Genomic DNA, 19,462 nt, shown 5'->3' on the forward strand with positions numbered 1-19,462 from the left:
AAAAGCTGAAGGATAAGGAATGTGCTTAGAGTATGAAAACTAAAAGTCGGCAAAAGAATATATACATATCCCAGACCAAATCCTGCCAAACCGTCCGAATGAGTAGAGGGAAATCCTGACGCTCCACAACCCCTCAACTTCGCAACTTGGGCTTTCTCGAAAACCAAGAAATTGGCGGTGCGGCTCTCCATGACGTCATACCACAGGCACTCCAATCCCACGTGGGGGAGCTCTTGGTCCCGCCTCTCCTGAAATGGTGCACCACGCCTTCTCCTCTTTATTACCAATCCAATGCCGCCCCTGAGCCCCTTTCTTCCTTTTCCCGCCATCCGAGACCTCCCATCTTGGCCTTCGGGCCCAATCAGGGAGGCCCTACCTATCCGAAACCCGCTGCCTTCCCCGCGGAAGAGGGGAGGAGTTTCAACCTTTTAACTCCACCTTGGTCTGTGCAGCGCGGACCAACCCAAATCGCCAGAAAGGAGGGGCGTGGCTTGAAGTCCCCCACCTCCATCCCGGGGATCACGTTTTGCCACTGGAGGGGGGAGCTGATCGCAGGACTAGGCAACCTCCAGCCAGTCCCTGGGTCGGGCGGATCCTCCCAGAGGTGGCACAATGGAGCGATCTCCAGGAGAGGGCCCCAGCCCCAGCCCCATGGACCAGCCTTCTGCTCCCTCCGACCCCACTGACCAGCCCCCCGCTGCTCACGCAAAGCTAGACCCAGGTTCTGGAGGCCAACCTGCTGGCCCTGGCGCGGCGGGTGAGGCCCTGGCGGTGCTGACTTCGTTCGGGAGGCGGTTGCTGGTGCTGATACCGGTGTATTTGGCCGGGGCAGTGGGACTCAGCGTGGGTTTCGTGCTCTTCGGCCTCGCCCTCTACCTGGGCTGGCGCCGGGTCCGCGACGAGAAAGAACGGAGCCTTCGAGCAGCGAGGCAGCTACTGGACGACGAGGAGCAGCTCACGGCGAAAACTCTTTATATGAGTCATCGAGAGCTACCTGCCTGGGTGAGCGACCACCCTCGGTCCTCTGTGCAGCATAGCCCCCTTCCACTCCTTCCGTCTGGGGCTTTTCCTCCTTATGCCTAGAGTCAGCTCCCCGCCTGGGGACAGTGGGCCCCGGACTTTCCCCTCTCTTCCCGCTAGCTGCCTGCCTGCTGGACGCGCCACTCTTGGGACCGACTGCTGACTCTCCCCACCCACCCTTTCCCACGCCCAGACTGGATCCTTCCACAGAATCAGGACTTCTTCCTCTACTCTTGAGCAACAGCAGTCATAACATCTGGGGACCCCGTCTCAGACGAAGCTCTCCCTCCTAGCCAAGCCATCTTCAACGCCCCTCTTGCTTTTGGTGCCACTCGCGCCTTTGCTGCTCCTGGAAATCCTGGTCCCGTTACCTCTCAAAGGTTTCCCTAGTCTTTGCTATGCTCCTCGAGACTTTTTACCTACTTAAGGCCTTACGGTTCTCTCTTTTCTCGCTTTTATCCCCGGGTATCCGCTGGAACCCAGCCCCGGCCCCTGGACGACCCTCGGGCAGCCACCTTCAGGCCTCCAGCCGCCAGGCTGCAGCGCGGCAGAGGCGGCTGCTGGAGGGAGGGCGGGGTACGGGAGGAGGTGGTGCGGCTGCTGCAGTGCCCGCGGCCCACACTCCCCCCCCACCTCCTCGGCCGGCCACACCCGTTTCCGGACTGTGGGCTGCGCTTGTTCCGTTGGGGCAGAGACCCTTATTTCTGCGGCGGCCGAGTCTGCTGTGCTGAGGCGGATGCCTTCTCTTTAGCCTTGCAGAGGCAAAGCCCGTTACCCGGCCCCTCCCAGCAGAGGTGCCAGTCTAGGGGGAGAATGGTAGCAGAGAGGAGTCAAAATTGACACTAGGCAGACACAGCCAAACTTCCCAGGCCTTGGACTGGAAAGGGGAGGAGAAAGAGGGTGAAATGGCCCTAGGGGACCTGTAGCCTAGGCAGCAAGTGTTTGTCTCCTCCTCGTCATCGTGGAAACCAATCTACCCCCAATACAAAGCACAGGTGTCCTTTCCCTTAAAAAGAGTCACACAGAGAAAGATAGAGGAAAAGAAAAAAAAACAAAAAACAAAAAAACACGCACACACACACACCCCCCAAAAAACCCACAAAGCCAGGCCAAATTAGGTCTTCTGGCCCCTCCCTGACTCAAGGAAGGACTTGCTTCCCTCTTCACCTTCCTGCTCTAGAAGCCCGGTCTGAAGGGAGTTGAGAAGGCAGGACTTTTTTTTTTTTTTTTTTTTTTTTTTTTTTAGACAGAGTCTCTCACTCTGTTGCCAGGCTGGAATGCAGTGGCCCGAACTTGGCTCACTGCAACCTCCACCTCCCCGGTTCAAGCGATTCTCCTGCCTCAGCCTCCTGGGTAGCTGGGATTACAGGCATGCACCACCATGCCCAGCGAATTTTGTATTTTTTGTAGAGACGGGGTTTCACCATGCTGGTCAGGCTGGTGTCGAACTCCTGACCTCATGATCCACCAGCCTCGGCCTCCCAAAGTGCTGAGATTACAGATGTGAGCTACCGCGGCCAGCCTGGAACCAGGACTTTTTAAATCCCAGGATTCCCTGAAACTTTGATTTGACTGGGCCTCCCCCTCCAGAAAGAATGTGCCCTTCTCCTCCTCCTGCTCCTCTCTCTCTCAGCAGCTGTCATTTCACCACGTCCCTGAGCTACCCACAGGGCAACAATGTGACCTCTACCGTGTCAGCTCCCCTTATTAGAGAGATCTCAGCCCCCAAATTCTGTGAGGAATAAACCTTTGGGGCATCCCAGCCCCTCATCCACCCTGAGTGTGAGGAGTCTGTCACATTTACACACTCCCTCTCCTCTGTGGTATACCACCAGCATCTTGGTAGGAAACCAGAGGCGAGGGTGTGCACGTCACTGTCTCTGCCTTCCCCACCTCCAGGTCAGCTTCCCAGACGTGGAAAAGGCTGAATGGCTCAATAAGGTGAGGATTGATTTGATTTTTAGTCTTCGTGAGGGGAGAATGGGAATTTGTTTCTTCTTGCCAGACCCACCCTCATCCCTCAGTGCTCTCTGTAGGGATTCTGAAGGAACTTGCCTTGAGAGGGAAGACTGGGTTCTCCTCTGACCATCTCTCTTTCCTCCCAGATTGTGGCCCAGGTCTGGCCCTTCCTCGGCCAGTATATGGAGAAACTTCTGGCTGAGACTGTGGCTCCGGCTGTTAGGGGATCTAACCCCCATCTGCAAACATTTACATTTACACGAGTGGAACTGGGTGAAAAGGTATGTGTGGAGGAGGAAAAGTGAGGCGGTGGGATAGGGAGGGTGAGTGACCCGGAGTAGACTGAGGTACTACTTCTCCCTTTCCCTCCCCTGTCTCAGGACTTTCTCTCTCCCTAGCCATTGCGCATCATTGGAGTCAAGGTTCACCCAGGTCAGAGAAAAGAGCAGATCCTGCTGGACTTGAACATCAGGTAATACCACTCACCACTCTTACTGCTTCCCCTTCAATGTGTCCTGGTCAGTCCAGGCTACTTCACTCCCCTTCCCCGCAACTTCAGCCAAGGACTAACCCTCTTGGTTCTCTTCTTTACCAATCCCCAGCTATGTAGGTGATGTGCAGATTGATGTAGAAGTGAAGAAATACTTCTGCAAAGCAGGAGTCAAGGGCATGCAGGTAGGCCATATGTCAGGGGGCCCACATAATAGGGAATGTTTGTCCTACGTTTCATGGGATATGGGGAACTGTGAGGTTGGAAAGACCAAGGCTGAGAAAGTCTGGGAGGACAGAAGAGGGACTTTTCTGGGGAAAGGCTTTGATTTTCTCTTCTTGCCTCAGCTACATGGTGTCTTGCGGGTGATTCTGGAGCCACTCATTGGGGACCTTCCCATTGTGGGGGCTGTGTCGATGTTCTTCATCCGACGCCCGGTAAGGGAAAACAATGAAGGGGTATGGGGAAGCAGGGGAAGCAGAGAGGACTGGGAGGATGAGGGCAGCCAGCGATGCGGAATGAGAAGGGAATTGACAAGAAGGCCGAGGGGTCTGGCAACTGTTGGATGGGTATGACCACACCCCATAGGATCTGTCCTGACCCCTGCTCTTTCCCTGCAGACCCTAGACATCAACTGGACAGGGATGACCAACCTGCTGGATATCCCAGGACTTAGGTATCAAGGACTTACTGAGCATCTGCTGAGTGTTCCAGTGCTGGGTTGGAGGTTTAAGGGACACAGAGCAGTCAAAGATGCTGCTTGTGTCCTCTAGGAGCCTCAACTTCAGTTGGGGAGCGAAGACAAATACCCCTGGAAAGTTTGATACTGTGATTTTTCTTCGGGTTGAGGGAGCAGGTAGGGAATGAAGAGGGCTGAAGACTGCAAAAGGCAATGGGGATGGCAGTGAAGAAGGGAGAGAGCAGTAGGTGGGGAATTAGGGTAGAAGAGTAGCACAAAGGATTTTTACAAAAGGACTTTCTTACAGCTTTAGGTGTGGGAAACATAGTTGGGGTTAGGAGAAAATTGAAGTTGAGGCCATACCCATTGCTTTCTACTCCCCCATTCAGCTCACTCTCTGACACCATGATCATGGACTCCATCGCTGCCTTCCTCGTGTTGCCCAATCGATTACTGGTGCCCCTTGTGCCTGACCTTCAAGATGTGGCTCAATTGCGTTCCCCTCTGCCCAGGGTATGGCCTTTTCCCCACTAGATAGATCCTTCTCTCAGGAACCCCTTGCTGGGTCCCTAGTTTCTCACCATCTGATTCCTTCCTCCAGGGCATTATTCGAATTCACCTGCTGGCTGCTCGAGGGCTGAGTTCCAAGGACAAATATGTGAAGGGCCTGATTGAGGGCAAGTCAGACCCGTACGCACTTGTGCGTTTGGGCACCCAGACGTTCTGCAGTCGTGTCATTGATGAAGAACTCAACCCACAGTGGGGAGAGACTTACGAGGTGGGAGAGTTGAGCAGCTGTGTGAAATGGGGAAGCCCCAGGAGGCCGTGAGAGAAGATGCTGATGAGATGATCCTCACAGCTGCAGCCCCATGAGACACTCAGCCTTCTGTGTTCCCCAGGTGATGGTACACGAGGTCCCAGGGCAGGAGATTGAAGTGGAGGTGTTCGACAAGGATCCAGATAAAGATGACTTTCTGGGCAGGTGAGACTCTGCCTGTTAGGATTCTAAAGCCCATGCTGGCCGGGTGCGGTGGCTCACGCCTGTAATCCCAGCACTTTTGTTGACCAAGGCTTGCGGATCATGAGGTCAGGAGATCAAGACCATCCTGGCTAACACCGTGAAACCCCATTTCTACTAAATATACAAAAATTAGCCGGGCGTGGTGGCAGGCGCCTGTAGTCCCAGCTGGGAGGCTGAGGCAGGAGAATGGCGGGTGAACCCAGGAGGCAGAGCTTGCAGTGAACCAAGATCATGCCACTGCACTCCAGCCTGGGCGACAGAGCGAGACTCCGTCTCTAAAGAAAAAATAATAATAAAAAAAAATAATAATAGAGCCCATGCTACCGAGGTTCTGGAGGTAATTATACTCACCTTCTGGGCCTGGGAATAATGTATCATTTTCCTTCCTAACCTCCCCACCCCTAACCCCTACCATGCACACATTCACGCATGCAGGTGAATATCTCCTGAGAGGAATAAGGGAGTCTGAGATCTGCCAGTCATTTCTCGGTGGGTGAGTGGAGGGCCACTGACCTGCTGCTAATTACAACACTCCCCTTTTCTTCCTTTCACTACCCTCTCCCCTCCCCATCCCAGAATGAAGCTGGATGTAGGGAAGGTGTTGCAGGCTGGTGTTCTGGATGATGTAAGTTGGGAGAAGAGGAAGGTGGGGGCTGATCTCACCCTTTGGGCAGATGGTAGTTGCTACATTGGTAGGGAAGTAGTTAAGCAGATATCTGATCTCTACTACATCTCAATTTCTTCTAGTGGTTCCCTCTACAAGGTGGGCAAGGCCAAGTTCACTTGAGGCTAGAATGGCTGTCGCTTTTGTCAGATGCAGAGAAACTGGAGCAGGTACACCACATGGGAAACAGGAAGCTGGCAGGGGAGAAGTAGGTAGCTGGAAATGTAGGGGACTTGGAATGGGGACCAAGATCTGACTACTACTACCCCTCCCCAGGTTCTACAGTGGAATCGGGGAGTCTCCTCTCGACCAGAGCCCCCATCAGCTGCCATCTTAGTTGTCTACCTGGATCGGGCCCAGGATCTTCCTGTGAGTTTGGCTGGGTGAACAGGAGCCCTGGATGTAGCATTCCCCAACCCTGCCTTGCTGAGGATGCAATTGTCACTGCCTGCTTTGCTCCAGAAGTATCAGCATGTAACACAAGGGTCCCAGGGAGGGGATCAGATCCATCTCAGGGAAAGGATTCTGATGCGATCCCACCTTCCTTCACCAAAACCAAAACCAAATCCCCCAAGATGGTGACCTCTGAATTGTACCCACCACAGCTGAAGAAGGGGAACAAGGAACCCAACCCCATGGTACAACTGTCAATTCAGGATGTGACTCAGGAGAGCAAGGTGAGGGCCAGGACATCATTGTCAGGGGCCAGGTGGGACAGGGAGAGGCCTGTTCTTGGAATGGTTTCCCCTTTAGAATGCCTGTTATGTGCAGAGGTTTTCTGGAGAAACAGGAGTGGTGCTGTGGTATACACCCTTAATCCCTCCTCCACATCTCCAGGCTGTCTACAGTACCAACTGCCCAGTGTGGGAGGAAGCATTCCGGTTCTTCCTACAAGACCCTCAAAGCCAGGAGCTCGATGTGCAAGTGAGATAATCACCTCTTCATCCCCTCTTGAATACCCTATTGTGTCTATCCAGATTAGTACCATTTCTCCTTTCCTTCTTTTCCCTTCATTCCGATTTTTAATCCATCTACCTAGACTCCCCACCTCCCTGAATATCTCTCCACTGTTCCCCAACTGTTGCTCCAGAATACTTTTTTTTTTTTTTTGAGATGCTGTCTCGCTCTGTTGCCCAGGCTGGAGTGCGATGGTGCGATCTCAGCTCACTGCAACCTCCGCCTCCCGGGTTCAAGCAATTCTCCTGCCTCAGCCTCCCGAGTAGCTGGGATTACAGGCACGCACCACCACGCCCAGCTAATTTTTGTATTTTTAGTAGAGATGGGATTTCACCATGTTGGCCAGGCTGCTCTCGAACTCCTGACCTCAGGTGATCTGCCTGCCTCAGCCTCCCAAAGTGCTGGGATTATAGGCATAAGCCACCGCACCTGGCCTTAGTTCGTATGTACTAGTTCTTGAATGATTTTATACATATGTGTCTTGTCTATGAAACTGGCCAGTAAGCATTGTGAAAGCAGATACTATGTTTTGTGCTTTTTCTATGACCTTTAAAATTCTGAATGTTAACAATTTTATTGAGGCATAATTTACATACCATACAATCACTGATTTTAGGTATATAATTCCCAATTATAAAAAATTATTCTGGCCAGGCGCAGTGGTTCATGCCTGTAATCCCAGCACTTTGGGAGGCCGAGGCAGGTGGATCACGAGGTCCGGAGATCAAGACCATCCTGGTTAACACGGTGAAATCCCATCTCTACTAAAAATACAAAAAATTAGCCGGGCGTGGTGGTGGGTGCCTGTAGTCCCAGCTACTCAGGAGGCTGAGGCAGGAGAATGGCATGAACCGGGGAGGCAGAGCTTGCAGTGAGCAGAGATTGCACCACTGCACTGTGCAGCCTGGGTGACAGAGCAAGACTCCATCTCAAAAAAAAAAAAAAAAAATTATTCTAAGACTGGGCGCGGTACCTAAAATGAATGATTTTATGGTATGTAAATTATGCCTCAATAAAATCGCTAACAGTCAGCATTTTTTTTTTTTTTTTTTTTTTTTTTTGGAGACAGAGTTTCGCTCTTGTTGCCCAGGCTGGAGTACAATGGTGCGATCTCGGCTCACCGCAATCCCCACCTTCTGGGTTCAAGTGATTCTCCTGCCTCAGCCTCCGGAGTAGCTGGGATTACAGGGATGTGCCACCACACCTGGCTAATTTTTGTGTGTGTTTTTAGTAGAGACGGGGTTTCTCCATGTTGGTCAGACTGGTCTCGAACTCCCGACCTCAGGTGATCCGCCCACCTCAACCTCCCAAAGTGCTTGGATTACAGGCGTGAGCCACCATGCCTGGCCCAACATTCAGCATTTTTTTTTTTTTTTTTTTTTTTTGATAGGGTGTGCCTGTGTCTCGCTCTGTCGCCCAGGCTGGAGTGCAGTGGCGCGATCTCGGCTCACTGCAAGCTCCACCTCCCGGGTTCACGCCATTCTCCCGCCTCAGCCTCCGAGTAGCTGGGACTACAGGCGCCCGCCACCACGCCCGGCTAGTTTTTTGTATTTTTAGTAGAGACGGGGTTTCACCATGTTAGCCAGGATGGTCTCGATCTCCTGACCTCGTGATCCACCCGCCTCGGCCTCCCAAAGTGCTGGGATTACAGGCTTGAGCCACCGCGCCCGGCCTAACATTCAGCATTTTAAAGGTCATAGAAAAAGCACTAAACGTAGTGTCTGCCTTCACAATGCTTACTGGCCAGTTTCATAGACAAGACACATATATAAAATCATTCAACAAGTACATATGAACCAAGGCCAGGCACGGTGGCTCATGCCTATAATCCCAGCACTTTGGAAGCCCAAAGCAGGCGGATCACCTGAGGTCAGGAGTTTGAGACCAGCCTGGTCAGCATGGTGAAACACCATCTGTACTAAAAATACAAAAATTAGCCGGGCATGGTGGCGCACACCTGTAATCCCAGCTACTTGGGAGGCTGAGGCAGGAGAATCATTTGAACCCGGGAAGTGGAAGTTGTAGTGAGCCGATTTCATGCCACTGCACTCCAGCCTGGGTGACAGAGCAAAACTCTGTCTCAAAAAAAAAAAAAAAAAAAAAACAGAACAGAAGAATAACAGTTACATACGAATTTGTATAGGACTAAGGAGGGTCAGAGAAAGGGACAGGTTGGAATAACTAGGGAGATTTTGTGAAGCAAGAAGTAGGATTTTAATTGAGTCTTGAAGGATGAGTAGGATTTAAATAGGCAGAGGGAAGAGAATGAGGACTTTCCAAATAGTGAGAGCAGAATGAACAAAGGTGGAAGAGGAGGCCATGGATTGGGCAGAGTACTATAAAAGATGACTCTGGCCGAGGTGGGCGGATTGCCTGAGCTCAGGAGTTTGAGACCAGCCTGGGCAAGACGATGAAACCCCGTCTCTACTAAAAAATACGAAAACTTAGCCGGGCATGACAGCATGCGCCTGTAGTCCCAGCTATTTGGGAGGCTGAGGTAGAAGAATGGGTTGAACCCAGGAGGTCGAAGTTGCAGTGAACCAAGATGGCGCCATTACACTCCAGGTTTTTTTGAGACTCTGTCTCAAAAAAAAAAAAAGGTGGCCCTGAGTGGAGCAGGAGGTTTGTGATTGGTCCAGAGAGGAATGAAGCTGGAGCCATGTTATCGTTTTCACAGTATGCCGTCCTTTCCCCTAATCCCTTCACTATAGTCCTTCCTCCTGTTCCTGTAGGTGAAGGATGATTCCAGGGCCCTGACTTTAGGAGCACTGACACTGCCTCTGGCCCGCCTGCTGACTGCCCCAGAACTCACCCTGGACCAGTGGTTCCAGCTTAGCAGCTCTGGCCCAAACTCCAGACTCTACATTAAACTAGTCATGAGGGTATGGAAACGGAGGAGGTACTGAGGTGTGGGGGAAAGGCCTGTTCATTCTTTGGTATTAAGAGTAAGCAAAGGGAGCCTCCTAAGATTAAATGAGCTAATACATGTAGAAGTGCCAAGCAGGCACAAAAACATATTGATCTGACTGGTGGAAGGAATGGCTTATGAGTTGAAGGGGTGTGGAGGGAAGCCTCTAGAGATGAGCCCAGCCAAGGCAGCACCTAGTTCCCCTGTCACAGCCCCTCCTCTACCCCACCCCACATGCCTTGCCTGCTAGTGGCGAGCTGCACTTCTTTGATTTGACATCACACTACCCTTCCCAGATCCTGTACTTGGATTCATCAGAAATATGCTTCCCCACTGTGCCTGGTAGTCCTGGTGCTTGGGACGTGGACAGTGAGAGTCCCCAGAGAGGCAGCAGTGTGGATGCCCCACCTCGACCCTGTCACACTACTCCTGATAGCCAGTTTGGGACTGAGGTGAGTCTATATCTGGAAAGGACTAGGGTCTGTTTGCCTGCTAAGTGTGCAAAGCCTGTTTCAGGGCAGATTCTGACAGGTCTCTCTCCCTTTGCCATCTGGTGCTGCCCTGTCCCTTTTGCAGCATGTGCTTCGGATCCATGTATTAGAGGCCCAGGACCTGATTGCCAAAGACCGTTTCTTGGGGGGACTGGTGAAGGGCAAGTCAGACCCCTATGTCAAACTAAAGCTGGCAGGACGAAGCTTCCGGAGCCATGTTGTTCGGGAAGATCTCAATCCCCGCTGGAATGAGGTTTTTGAGGTCAGAATTGAATGGCTGTGACTCCTGGTTGTGCCCCATTTTTCCCCAATCCCAAAAGTGGTCCAGAAACCTCTGAGGTTCAGTTGACTGGGGGGTCTGGTCATTTGCAGAGGAAAAGGAGAGAATCCTCTTTCATCTGCACTATTGTCTCCCACTAGGTGATTGTCACATCAGTTCCAGGCCAAGAGCTAGAGGTTGAAGTCTTTGACAAGGACTTGGACAAGGATGATTTTCTGGGCAGGTGAGAGCATAGGAGTCTAGGTGAAAAACAGGCTGGGGCTCTTTAGGCCATGGAGTCTGGCCTCCTTGGTTCTCACCATCTAGCTTTTGTCTTAATCTTTCTCTTCCACAGGTGTAAAGTGAGTCTCACCACAGTCTTAAACAGTGGCTTCCTTGATGAGGTGAGCATGGAATTAGAGTCAACGACCCCTCCTGATCCTGCCCTTGCCTCCTTCTCATAGTTCTCCTGTCTGCATATCCCCAAGTCTTCACCCTGCCTACTTCCACAGTGGCTGACCCTGGAGGATGTCCCATCTGGCCGCCTGCACTTGCGCCTGGAGCGTCTCACCCCCCGTCCCACTGCTGCTGAGTTAGAGGAGGTAGGGCAGGAGACTGGAGGAAGGAAGAGACCCAAGATGGGGCAGGATGAGCTCTTCTCTTAGTGTTCAGGCCACATGCCAGAACCCAAGGTGTCAGTTACCACTCCCCAGCCCCGTGTGCCCCCCAACAGGTGCTGCAGGTGAATAGTTTGATCCAGACTCAGAAGAGTGCGGAGCTGGCCGCGGCCCTGCTATCCGTCTATATGGAGCGGGCAGAGGACCTGCCGGTGAGATCCCACTCCCCACGCCCCGTAACTTCCTGGCCCTTCTTCCACCTCCCTCTGGTTTGGATGCTCCTGGAGTATTTGGAATAGGAAAAATGGCCCCTCTCTTTCTGAGGGTGGTGCACGGGTGGGAAAAATTGTCTGTTCGAGGCCACGGGGTAGTGGCTGCCAAGTAATAATGGAGACATGGCTGCTGGCTATGGATATAATTTGTGAGGGCGATCTGCCTAACTAGGTCCAAATTTAAGACTAACACAGTATTCTCTTTCTAGCTGCGAAAAGGCACCAAGCCCCCCAACCCTTATGCTACTCTCACTGTGGGAGATACTTCTCATAAAACCAAGGTATGAAGAAATGCTGCAGGGTAAAAATGGGAGGGACAAGAGGAATAAGAGTATCAGCCGCTGATAGTAAGCCCTCATCTCCACCAGACTGTTTCACAAACTTCAGCCCCTGTCTGGGATGAGAGTGCCTCTTTTCTCATCAGGAAACCACACACTGAGAGCCTGGAGTTGCAGGTACTGTAAATTCATTCTTCAAATATTTAGCAAATTTCTGCCATGGCCAGGCAGTAAACCAGGCACAGAGCATTCAGAGATGAGATAAAAGATTGACTGGTTTTTATTTGTTTTTTTTTTTTTGAGACAGAGTCTTGCTCTGTCACCCAGGCTGGAGTGCAGTGGCGCTATCTTGGCTCACTGCAAGCTCCGCCTCCTGGGTTCACGCCATTCTCCTGCCTCAGTCTCCCTAGTAGCTGGGACTACAGGCGCCCGCCACCACACCTGGCTAAGTTTTGCATTTTTTTTTAGTAGAGATGGAGTTTCATCATGTTAGCCAGGATGGTCTCGAACTCCTGACCTCAGGTGATCCGCCCACCTTGGCCTCCCAAAATGCTTTGAATATAGGTGTGAGCCACCGCACCCAGCCAAAAGTCTGACTTCTTATCTTTATGGAGCTCACACTCTGTTTTGGGAGAAAAATAACCAGATAAAACTTCCAGAATGATAACTGAGGTAAAAGGGACCGTGGGGAAGAAAGGAAGGGTTCAGGCTGGGGGGGAAAAGCTGGAGATAGAAAGGCATCTTTTTTTTTTTTTTTTTTTTTTTTTTTGAGACGGAGTCTCGCTCTGTCGCCCAGGCTAGAGTGCAGTGGCCGGATCTCAGCTCACTGCAAGCTCCGCCTCCCGGGTTTACGCCATTCTCCTGCCTCAGCCTCCCAGGTAGCTGGGATTACAGGCGCCCACCACCTCGCCCGGCTAGTTTTTTTTTTGTATTTTTTAGTAGAGACGGGGTTTCACCGGGTTAGCCAGGATGGTCTCGATCTCCTGACCTTGTGATCTGCCCGTCTCGGCCTCCCAAAGTGCTGGGATTACAGGCTTGAGCCACCGCGCCCGGCCTAGAAAGGCATCTTTAGATGACCCTGAGCTTGAGGGTAGAGTCTTTTTTTTTTTTTTTTTTTGAGACTAGAGTCTCGCTGTTGTTGCCCAGGCTAGAGTGCAATGGTGCCATCTCAGCTCGCTGCAACCTCCGCCTCCTAGGTTCAAGTGGTTCAGGTTCTCCTGATTCAGCCACCAGCATAGCTGGGATTACATGCACATGCCACCACGCCCAGCCAATTTTTAGTAGAGATAGGGTTTTGCCATGTTGGCCAGGCTGGTCTCGAACTCCTGACCTCAGGTTATCCATCCACGTCAGCCTCCCCAAGTGCTGGGATTACAGGTGTGAGCCACTGCACCTGGCCTTTTTTTTTTTTTTTAAGACAAGGTGTTACTCTGTCGCCCAGGCTGGAGTGCAGTGGTGCAATCAGGGCTCACTACAGCCTCAACTCCTGGGCTCTAGCAATCCTCCCCCCTCAGCTGGGATAACAGGTGCACACTACCACACCCAGCTAATTTTTGTATTTTTTTGTGGAGATGAGGTTTTGCCATGTCGTCCAGGCTGGTCTCGAACTCCTGGACTCGAGCATTCTGCCCACCTCAGCATCTAAAGTGCTGGGATTACAAGCATGAGAACCGCGCCCCAGCCTAAGGGTAGATTTACCAGTTCTTTCGGACCAAGGAAAGAAGAGCAGGAAAACTCGTTAGGCTGAGAAAAAAATGGAGGAGAGAGAAGGCATATTTATTATAGATCAGAGAGGCAGGTAGAGCAAGATCAGAGGGGCTGTTGAATAATATGCTAGAAATACGGATTTTATCCTAAGGCTTAGAGAAGCCTTTATTTATTATTTTTTTGAGATGGAGTCTTGCTCTGTTGCCCAGGCTGGAGTACAGTGATACGGCCTCGGCTCACTGCAACCTCCACCTCCTGGGTTTAATCGATTCTCCTGCCTCAGTCTCCCGAGTAGATGGGATTATAGGTGCTCGCCACCACACCCAGCTAATTTTTGTATTTTTAATAGAGACGGGGTTTCTCCATGTTGGTCAGGCTGGTCTCTAAATCCTGACCTCAGGTGATCCACCGCCTCAGCCTCCCAGAGTGCTGGAATTACAGGCGTGAGCCACCGCACCCAGCCAGGCAAGCCTTTAATGAGAGGTCATGTATCCAGATTTGCATTCTGGGAAGATCATGGGGATAAAAGGGTAAAGAATGGACTGGAGAGGGACAACACTGGGGGCAGGGAGATCAGTGAGGAGACTGTTAGAGCAGTCAAAGCAAGAAGTGACTAAAGCCTGATGGGATTGGAAGATTGCTGTGATATGGAGCAGGTGGAGGAGCAAGGAGCAGCCTAGACTCTGGGGTTTTTGGCACAGGGTAACTGGATGGATAAGGGTGCTATTGCTGACTTAGGGAGTGCACAGAGAGGGAATTTTTGAATTTGAGATCTCTGCAGGACATCGAGGAAAGACATGCAGAAAACAAATCTATTGCCCATGAGGTGTTCCTCCTTTGCCCTCTTACTGGAACATCATGAGCAAGCAACCACTCGCAAGGGCAGTCATGGGTGAGATCTCTTAACCAGTGGGGAGGGTGAGAAGGAGACAAAAGATGGCCATGAGCCATCTACAGGTGTGGGCCACCATGCCCGACCGAAATTAGTAGAATTTAAAATAACGTAACTTAATGCTAGCAGAGTAGAAAGGAAGTACAAGTGAGCTCAATTCTTCATCTTTTATAGCAGGGAATCAATAGATACTACAAGCACATTAGAATTCTGTGAGAACAAAGAAAACAGGACAGTTTTAAAGGTTGTTACATTTGGAATATAGCACTGGGAGTAGGATGGGCAGGAAACATTTAGTTCTCTTTTTACTGTTGTTTTCTGTACTCTGTGCAGGTATTACTGGTATACTTTCTGAAAGCTTATAAGGTAAAGATGGTCCACTCTACTCTGGTTAAGAAAGGAAGGACAAGGCCGGGCGCGGTGGCTCACACCTGTAATCCCAGCACTTTGGGAGGCCGAGACGGGCGGATCACAAGGGCAGGAGATCGAGACCATCCTGGCTAACCCAGTGAAACCCCGTCTCTACTAAAAAATACAAAAAACTAGCCGGGCGAGGTGGCGGGCGCCTGTAGTCCCAGCTACTCGGGAGGCTGAGGCAGGAGAATGGCGTGAACCCGGGAGGACGGAGCTTGCCAGTGCAGCTGAGATCCGGCTCACACCTGTAATCCTAGCACTTTGGGAGGCCGAGGTGGGTGGATCACCTGAGGTCACGAGTTTGAGACCAGCCTGACCAACATGGAGAAACCCCAGCTCTACTAAAAATACAAAATCGACTGGGCGCGGTGGCAGGTGCCTGTAATCCCAGCTACTCAGGAGACTGAGGCAGGAGAATCGTTTGAACCCGGGAGGCGGAGGTTGTGGTGAGACCAGATGGCGCCACTGCACTCCATCCTGGACAACAAGAGCAAAACTCCGTCTCAAAAAAAAAAAAAAAACAGGAAGGAAGGACAGAGGGACTAGCAACTGTTACCATGGCTTCCCTGCCTTTCTCAAAGGGCAGTCTCACCAAACCACCTATGAGTGCAAGCGTTTGGACCTTTACCACCAGGATTAACTCATTTGTGGATGCATTCGCCTCCTGATCATGGTCCTGTTGCCCCACAGGTTCGGGGTGAGGGCACTGGCCTGCTGGGCTCATTATCCCTGCCCCTCTCAGAGCTCCTCGTGGCTGACCAGCTCTGCTTGGACCGCTGGTTTACACTCAGCAGTGGTCAGGGGCAGGTGCTACTGAGAGCACAGCTAGGGGTGAGTGACAGGAGATGGTGGGCAGGATGAGAGGGAGGAGGGGAGGGCCTTCACAGCTGAGGGACACCCAGGAGGGTGGGAACAGAGGGCTGTGTCCTTAGACTGAGGGAACTGAGAGAACTCTGCCTAGCTCACAGCTTTCTTGCCCCTAGATCCTGGTGTCCCAGCACTCAGGAGTGGAAGCTCATAGCCACAGCTACAGCCACAGCTCCTCATCCCTGAGTGAAGAACCAGAGCTCTGGGGGGGACCCCCTCACATCACCTCCTCAGCCCCAGAGCTCCGGCAGCGCCTCACACATGTTGACAGGTAAAGGGCTGGCACAGGAAGGTGGGATGCAGTCAGAAATAAAAAGTATTACAGGTTCACTAGGCTCTAGCTTTTCCCAGACCTACTGATATTTCTCCACAGTCCCCTTGAAGCTCCAGCCGGGCCTCTGGGCCAGGTGAAACTGACTGTGTGGTACTACAGTGAAGAACGAAAGCTGGTCAGCATTGTTCATGGTTGCCGGTGAGACCCCATCCCTTCCCTCCCGTCCTCCAGGTCGCCTCCATCCCTTCCCTCGGGTTACCGTATCACCTACATCCTTCTGTTGTAGGGCCCTTCGACAGAATGGACGCGATCCTCCTGATCCCTATGTGTCACTGTTGCTGCTGCCAGACAAGAACCGAGGCACCAAGAGGAAGACCTCACAGAAGAAGAGGACCCTGAGTCCTGAATTTAATGAACGGTCAGTCAGTGGCATTCAGATGGAGGGAGGGCAGCCTTGGAAAGGACTCCTGGCCCCTAACACCCAGTCCTACCCCAGGTTTGAGTGGGAACTCCCCCTGGATGAGGCCCTGAGACGAAAGCTGGATGTCTCTGTCAAGTCTAATTCCTCCTTCATGTCAAGAGAGCGTGAGCTGCTGGGGAAGGTAAGAGGGCAGGATGGCAGGGCAGAGGTGAGGGCTGGAAGCTGCTGGTACCAAGGTTATAGTCCCTGTGAGGAAGGAAGTACCCCAGGTGATCCTTTAGAGGTGACTCTGTCACCTCTGCAATGGTTTGCGACAAGTATGTGATGAAGGAGTAAGGTCTTTGGAGATTTCAAAACGGCATCATCAGAATGAGATCCTGTCTCAAAAAATAAAAAGATAACATCTTTCCCCCACCATCCTCCAACACAGGTGCAGTTGGACCTAGCTGAGACAGACCTTTCCCAGGGTGTAGCCCGGTGGTGAGTGTCTGCGTGGGTGGGGGTGGTCTGGATATTTCAGTGGGAGAAATTCCAATCATAGGAAAGGAAAAAAAGATACAATCTGAGCAGAGAACCATTGATTCTATGAAGTAGAGAAGCCCTTGGATCGTGTCTCATTTATAAATAAGACGACACAAGAGTCATCGTTCTACATGAGCCCTCTCGTTTTCACAGGTATGACCTGATGGACGACAAGGACAAGGGCAGCTCCTAGGAGCTGGCGAGTCCCAGCCTGACTCTGCTCTGTCTTCCTGCCTTCGTCTCGCTCTGTCACCGCCTCAATGTGATGAGCCCAAAGCTAGGGTCCAAGGGCAGAGCCTGTGCCCTTCAGCCCTTTCACCTAACAGGCCCATATTCGGGCCTTTGACCAAAGAGAAGAACCGTATGTTCCCTTTACTGCACGGCCTTTATCCTTCTGGGCCCTTGGGGTGGGGACCTGAGCTGGCTGTTTCCTGCTCTGCCTGCACATTGTTCTCCCTTCCTCCCAACTCCTCAGGGCCTCCAGTATCTGTGCCTGGCCACTGGCAGCACTAGCAGTGGTATTAGCTTATGCCAAATACAGCTTTGAAAGGATCTTTGTTTCTTTAACTAGATGGTCACCTTCTTCCCTACCACACATGGGTGGGAAGGTGGACAGGCTAACCTCTCCAGCTGTGAGTCTCTTAGACTACTGCATGTAGCAAATGTTCAGCAGCTCAGGCCCCCATGTCCAGTTTTGTCCCCACTCTTCTCAACCCTGTCCTGAAAATTCTACTGCTCTGATGGCTGGGGCCAGTCTCTTGTCACTTTGGAAGCTGGGGACACTTGGATTCTACCGAAGCCTCCAAGTAGTGGCATATCAGTTTTGGAGCTCCTAGCTGGTGATACACAGAGAGCTTCGGAGGACTTGGGACAGCTGGGCCAATTTTTTTGCCCAAGTGCCTAGGCTGCTAACTCACCGACTAGAACTGAATCTGGTACTCTTTAGTTTTGCACCAACTCTGCCAAGCCACTGTATCTTACATTAAACATCATACTTAAACCAGCTGTGGTTCTTTTCCTTAAGGATGGGGAATCAATCTACCCATCTGATGTTTATTCCAACTGTCAAAAGCCTTTATCCAATTCGTGAATCGTGTCAGTTTAATTAATGGTCAAAGCCTACTAAGGTTGCAGCCACCAAGAATGTTGAGGATGGTCACGAGACCTGTGTAAAGTAGCTGCTGTTGCATTTCAGGTGAGACTCATTTCCAGTCACAGTGATGAACTCTGTTACCCATCCAACTTGTCTGCTGACCACTATGGGCTTTCTAGGGAAGGGATTCCTAAACCTGGTAAACCTGGGAGCTCTGTGCCACTGCCCAGGCTCCTGGTGTCTCCGTGCCATCAGGGCATGCTCAGGTACATTCAAAAGGGCTTCAGGCCCATCTGACAGGAGCTACACCCATTTCCATCATCTGTTCACTTTGAACTCTGCTCCTTGCAGGAACTTTCCTGGAGTGCAAGCTAGAGAAGCTGTGCTCCATCTGTTCTGCCAACTGAAAGCAGAGAGATGGACAGAGTGAACTACTGAAGACAGGGTCACTGGCATAGGAACGTGGGGATTTCATAACTGCCTCAGGGAGACTACCATCTTCTCTTGAAAAATACAAACCTCAGGATGCTGCCCACTGGGAGATGAGGGAAGACTCAGGGGAAAGGATTAAGCTCAGTTCCACAAGTTGTCAAAATTTGCTTAATTAGCAAAAACTGAATTTAAACTCCACATTGTCCACAAACTCAACCTCTATGTTTTCAGTGACCCTTTTGTATTCACTGCTGGTTCCTCTGCCATCTCCACTTCCTTCCCATCAACGTAAGAGGACCCCAGGCCTTGGCTATGAGCAAGAAGGTCTTATTTGCTCCATTCCCCAACTCCAGCTCTAGAATCATAGGGGGAAAAACTCCAAAAACAGAGCAGAGAAACTTAATTTTTAAGGTCTCTTGTCAAATTTCTAGATACTGGCCGGGTGCAGTGGCTCACGCCTGTAATCCCAGCACTTTGGGAGGCTGAGGCGGGCAGATCACGAGGTCAGGAGATTGAGACCATCCTGGCTAACACAGTGAAACCCTGTCTCTACTAAAAAGACAAAAACTTAGCCGGGCGTGGTGGCGGGTGCCTGTAGTCCCAGCTACTCGGGAAGCTGAGGCAGGAGAATGGCGTGAACCCAGGAAGTGGAGCTTGCAGTGAGCCGAGATGGTGCCACTGCACTCCAGCCTGGGCAACAGAGCAAGACTCTGTCTCAAAAAAAAAAGTTCTAGATACTAGCTGGGCATGCAGCCCAAGGCCTGCTGTTCTAGCTGGCTTCAGATAATACAACCTAGGATTTTGCAATGTGTGATTTTAAGAAACATTCTTGAGCTAATTTATCACTTCAAGTAATTACATTTCCAGAAAACTAGAGGACATGGCACAAATTCTCCCATCCCAGAAGGGTCCCTACTCTTTTTTTTTTTTTTTTTTTTTTTTTTTTTGGGGGGGGGGGCGTTTTTTTTTTGCCCAGGCTGGAGTGCAGTGGCCGGATCTCAGCTCACTGCAAGCTCCGCCTCCCGGGTTCACGCCATTCTCCGGCCTCAGCCTCCCGAGTAGCTGGGACTACAGGCGCCCGCCATCTCGCCCGGCTATTTTTTGTATTTCTTAGTAGAGACGGGGTTTCACTGTGTTCGCCAGGATGGTCTCGATCTCCTGACCTCGTGATCCGCCCATCTCGGCCTCCCAAAGTGCTGGGATTACAGGCTTGAGCCACCGCGCC

At 51.5% G+C, this 19,462-nt stretch overlaps 1 protein-coding gene across 6 annotated transcripts; it reads left to right on the forward strand.

The window, feature by feature from the left end:
* Positions 1 to 346: 346 nt before the first annotated feature.
* On the forward strand, positions 347 to 17,715 carry ESYT1 (extended synaptotagmin 1). 6 transcript variants are annotated; one of them, XM_003906566.5, is made up of 31 exons: positions 347 to 1,002; positions 2,920 to 2,961; positions 3,126 to 3,260; positions 3,378 to 3,451; positions 3,582 to 3,654; positions 3,817 to 3,906; positions 4,090 to 4,145; positions 4,538 to 4,661; positions 4,750 to 4,926; positions 5,048 to 5,130; positions 5,746 to 5,794; positions 5,917 to 6,003; positions 6,110 to 6,202; positions 6,409 to 6,510; positions 6,671 to 6,757; positions 9,523 to 9,672; positions 9,995 to 10,150; positions 10,275 to 10,451; positions 10,610 to 10,692; positions 10,804 to 10,852; positions 10,961 to 11,050; positions 11,182 to 11,277; positions 11,547 to 11,618; positions 11,706 to 11,792; positions 15,319 to 15,459; positions 15,612 to 15,766; positions 15,869 to 15,967; positions 16,056 to 16,187; positions 16,266 to 16,371; positions 16,621 to 16,670; positions 16,866 to 17,715. In XM_003906566.5, the coding sequence occupies exons 1-31, from the start codon at positions 613 to 615 to the stop codon at positions 16,903 to 16,905; spliced, it is 3,345 nt and encodes a 1,114-aa protein (XP_003906615.1). In that variant the 5' UTR covers positions 347 to 612; the 3' UTR covers positions 16,906 to 17,715. The 6 variants fall into 6 exon arrangements, with proteins under 6 accessions (XP_003906615.1, XP_003906614.1, XP_021778188.1 ...); XM_003906565.5 differs by having other exon boundaries at positions 6,439 to 6,510; XM_021922496.2 differs by lacking the exon at positions 16,621 to 16,670.
* The last annotated feature ends 1,747 nt before the right edge of the window (positions 17,716 to 19,462 follow it).

Source organism: Papio anubis, chromosome 9, assembly GCF_008728515.1.
Source record: "Papio anubis isolate 15944 chromosome 9, Panubis1.0, whole genome shotgun sequence".
Classification (NCBI taxonomy): Eukaryota; Metazoa; Chordata; class Mammalia; order Primates; family Cercopithecidae; genus Papio; species Papio anubis.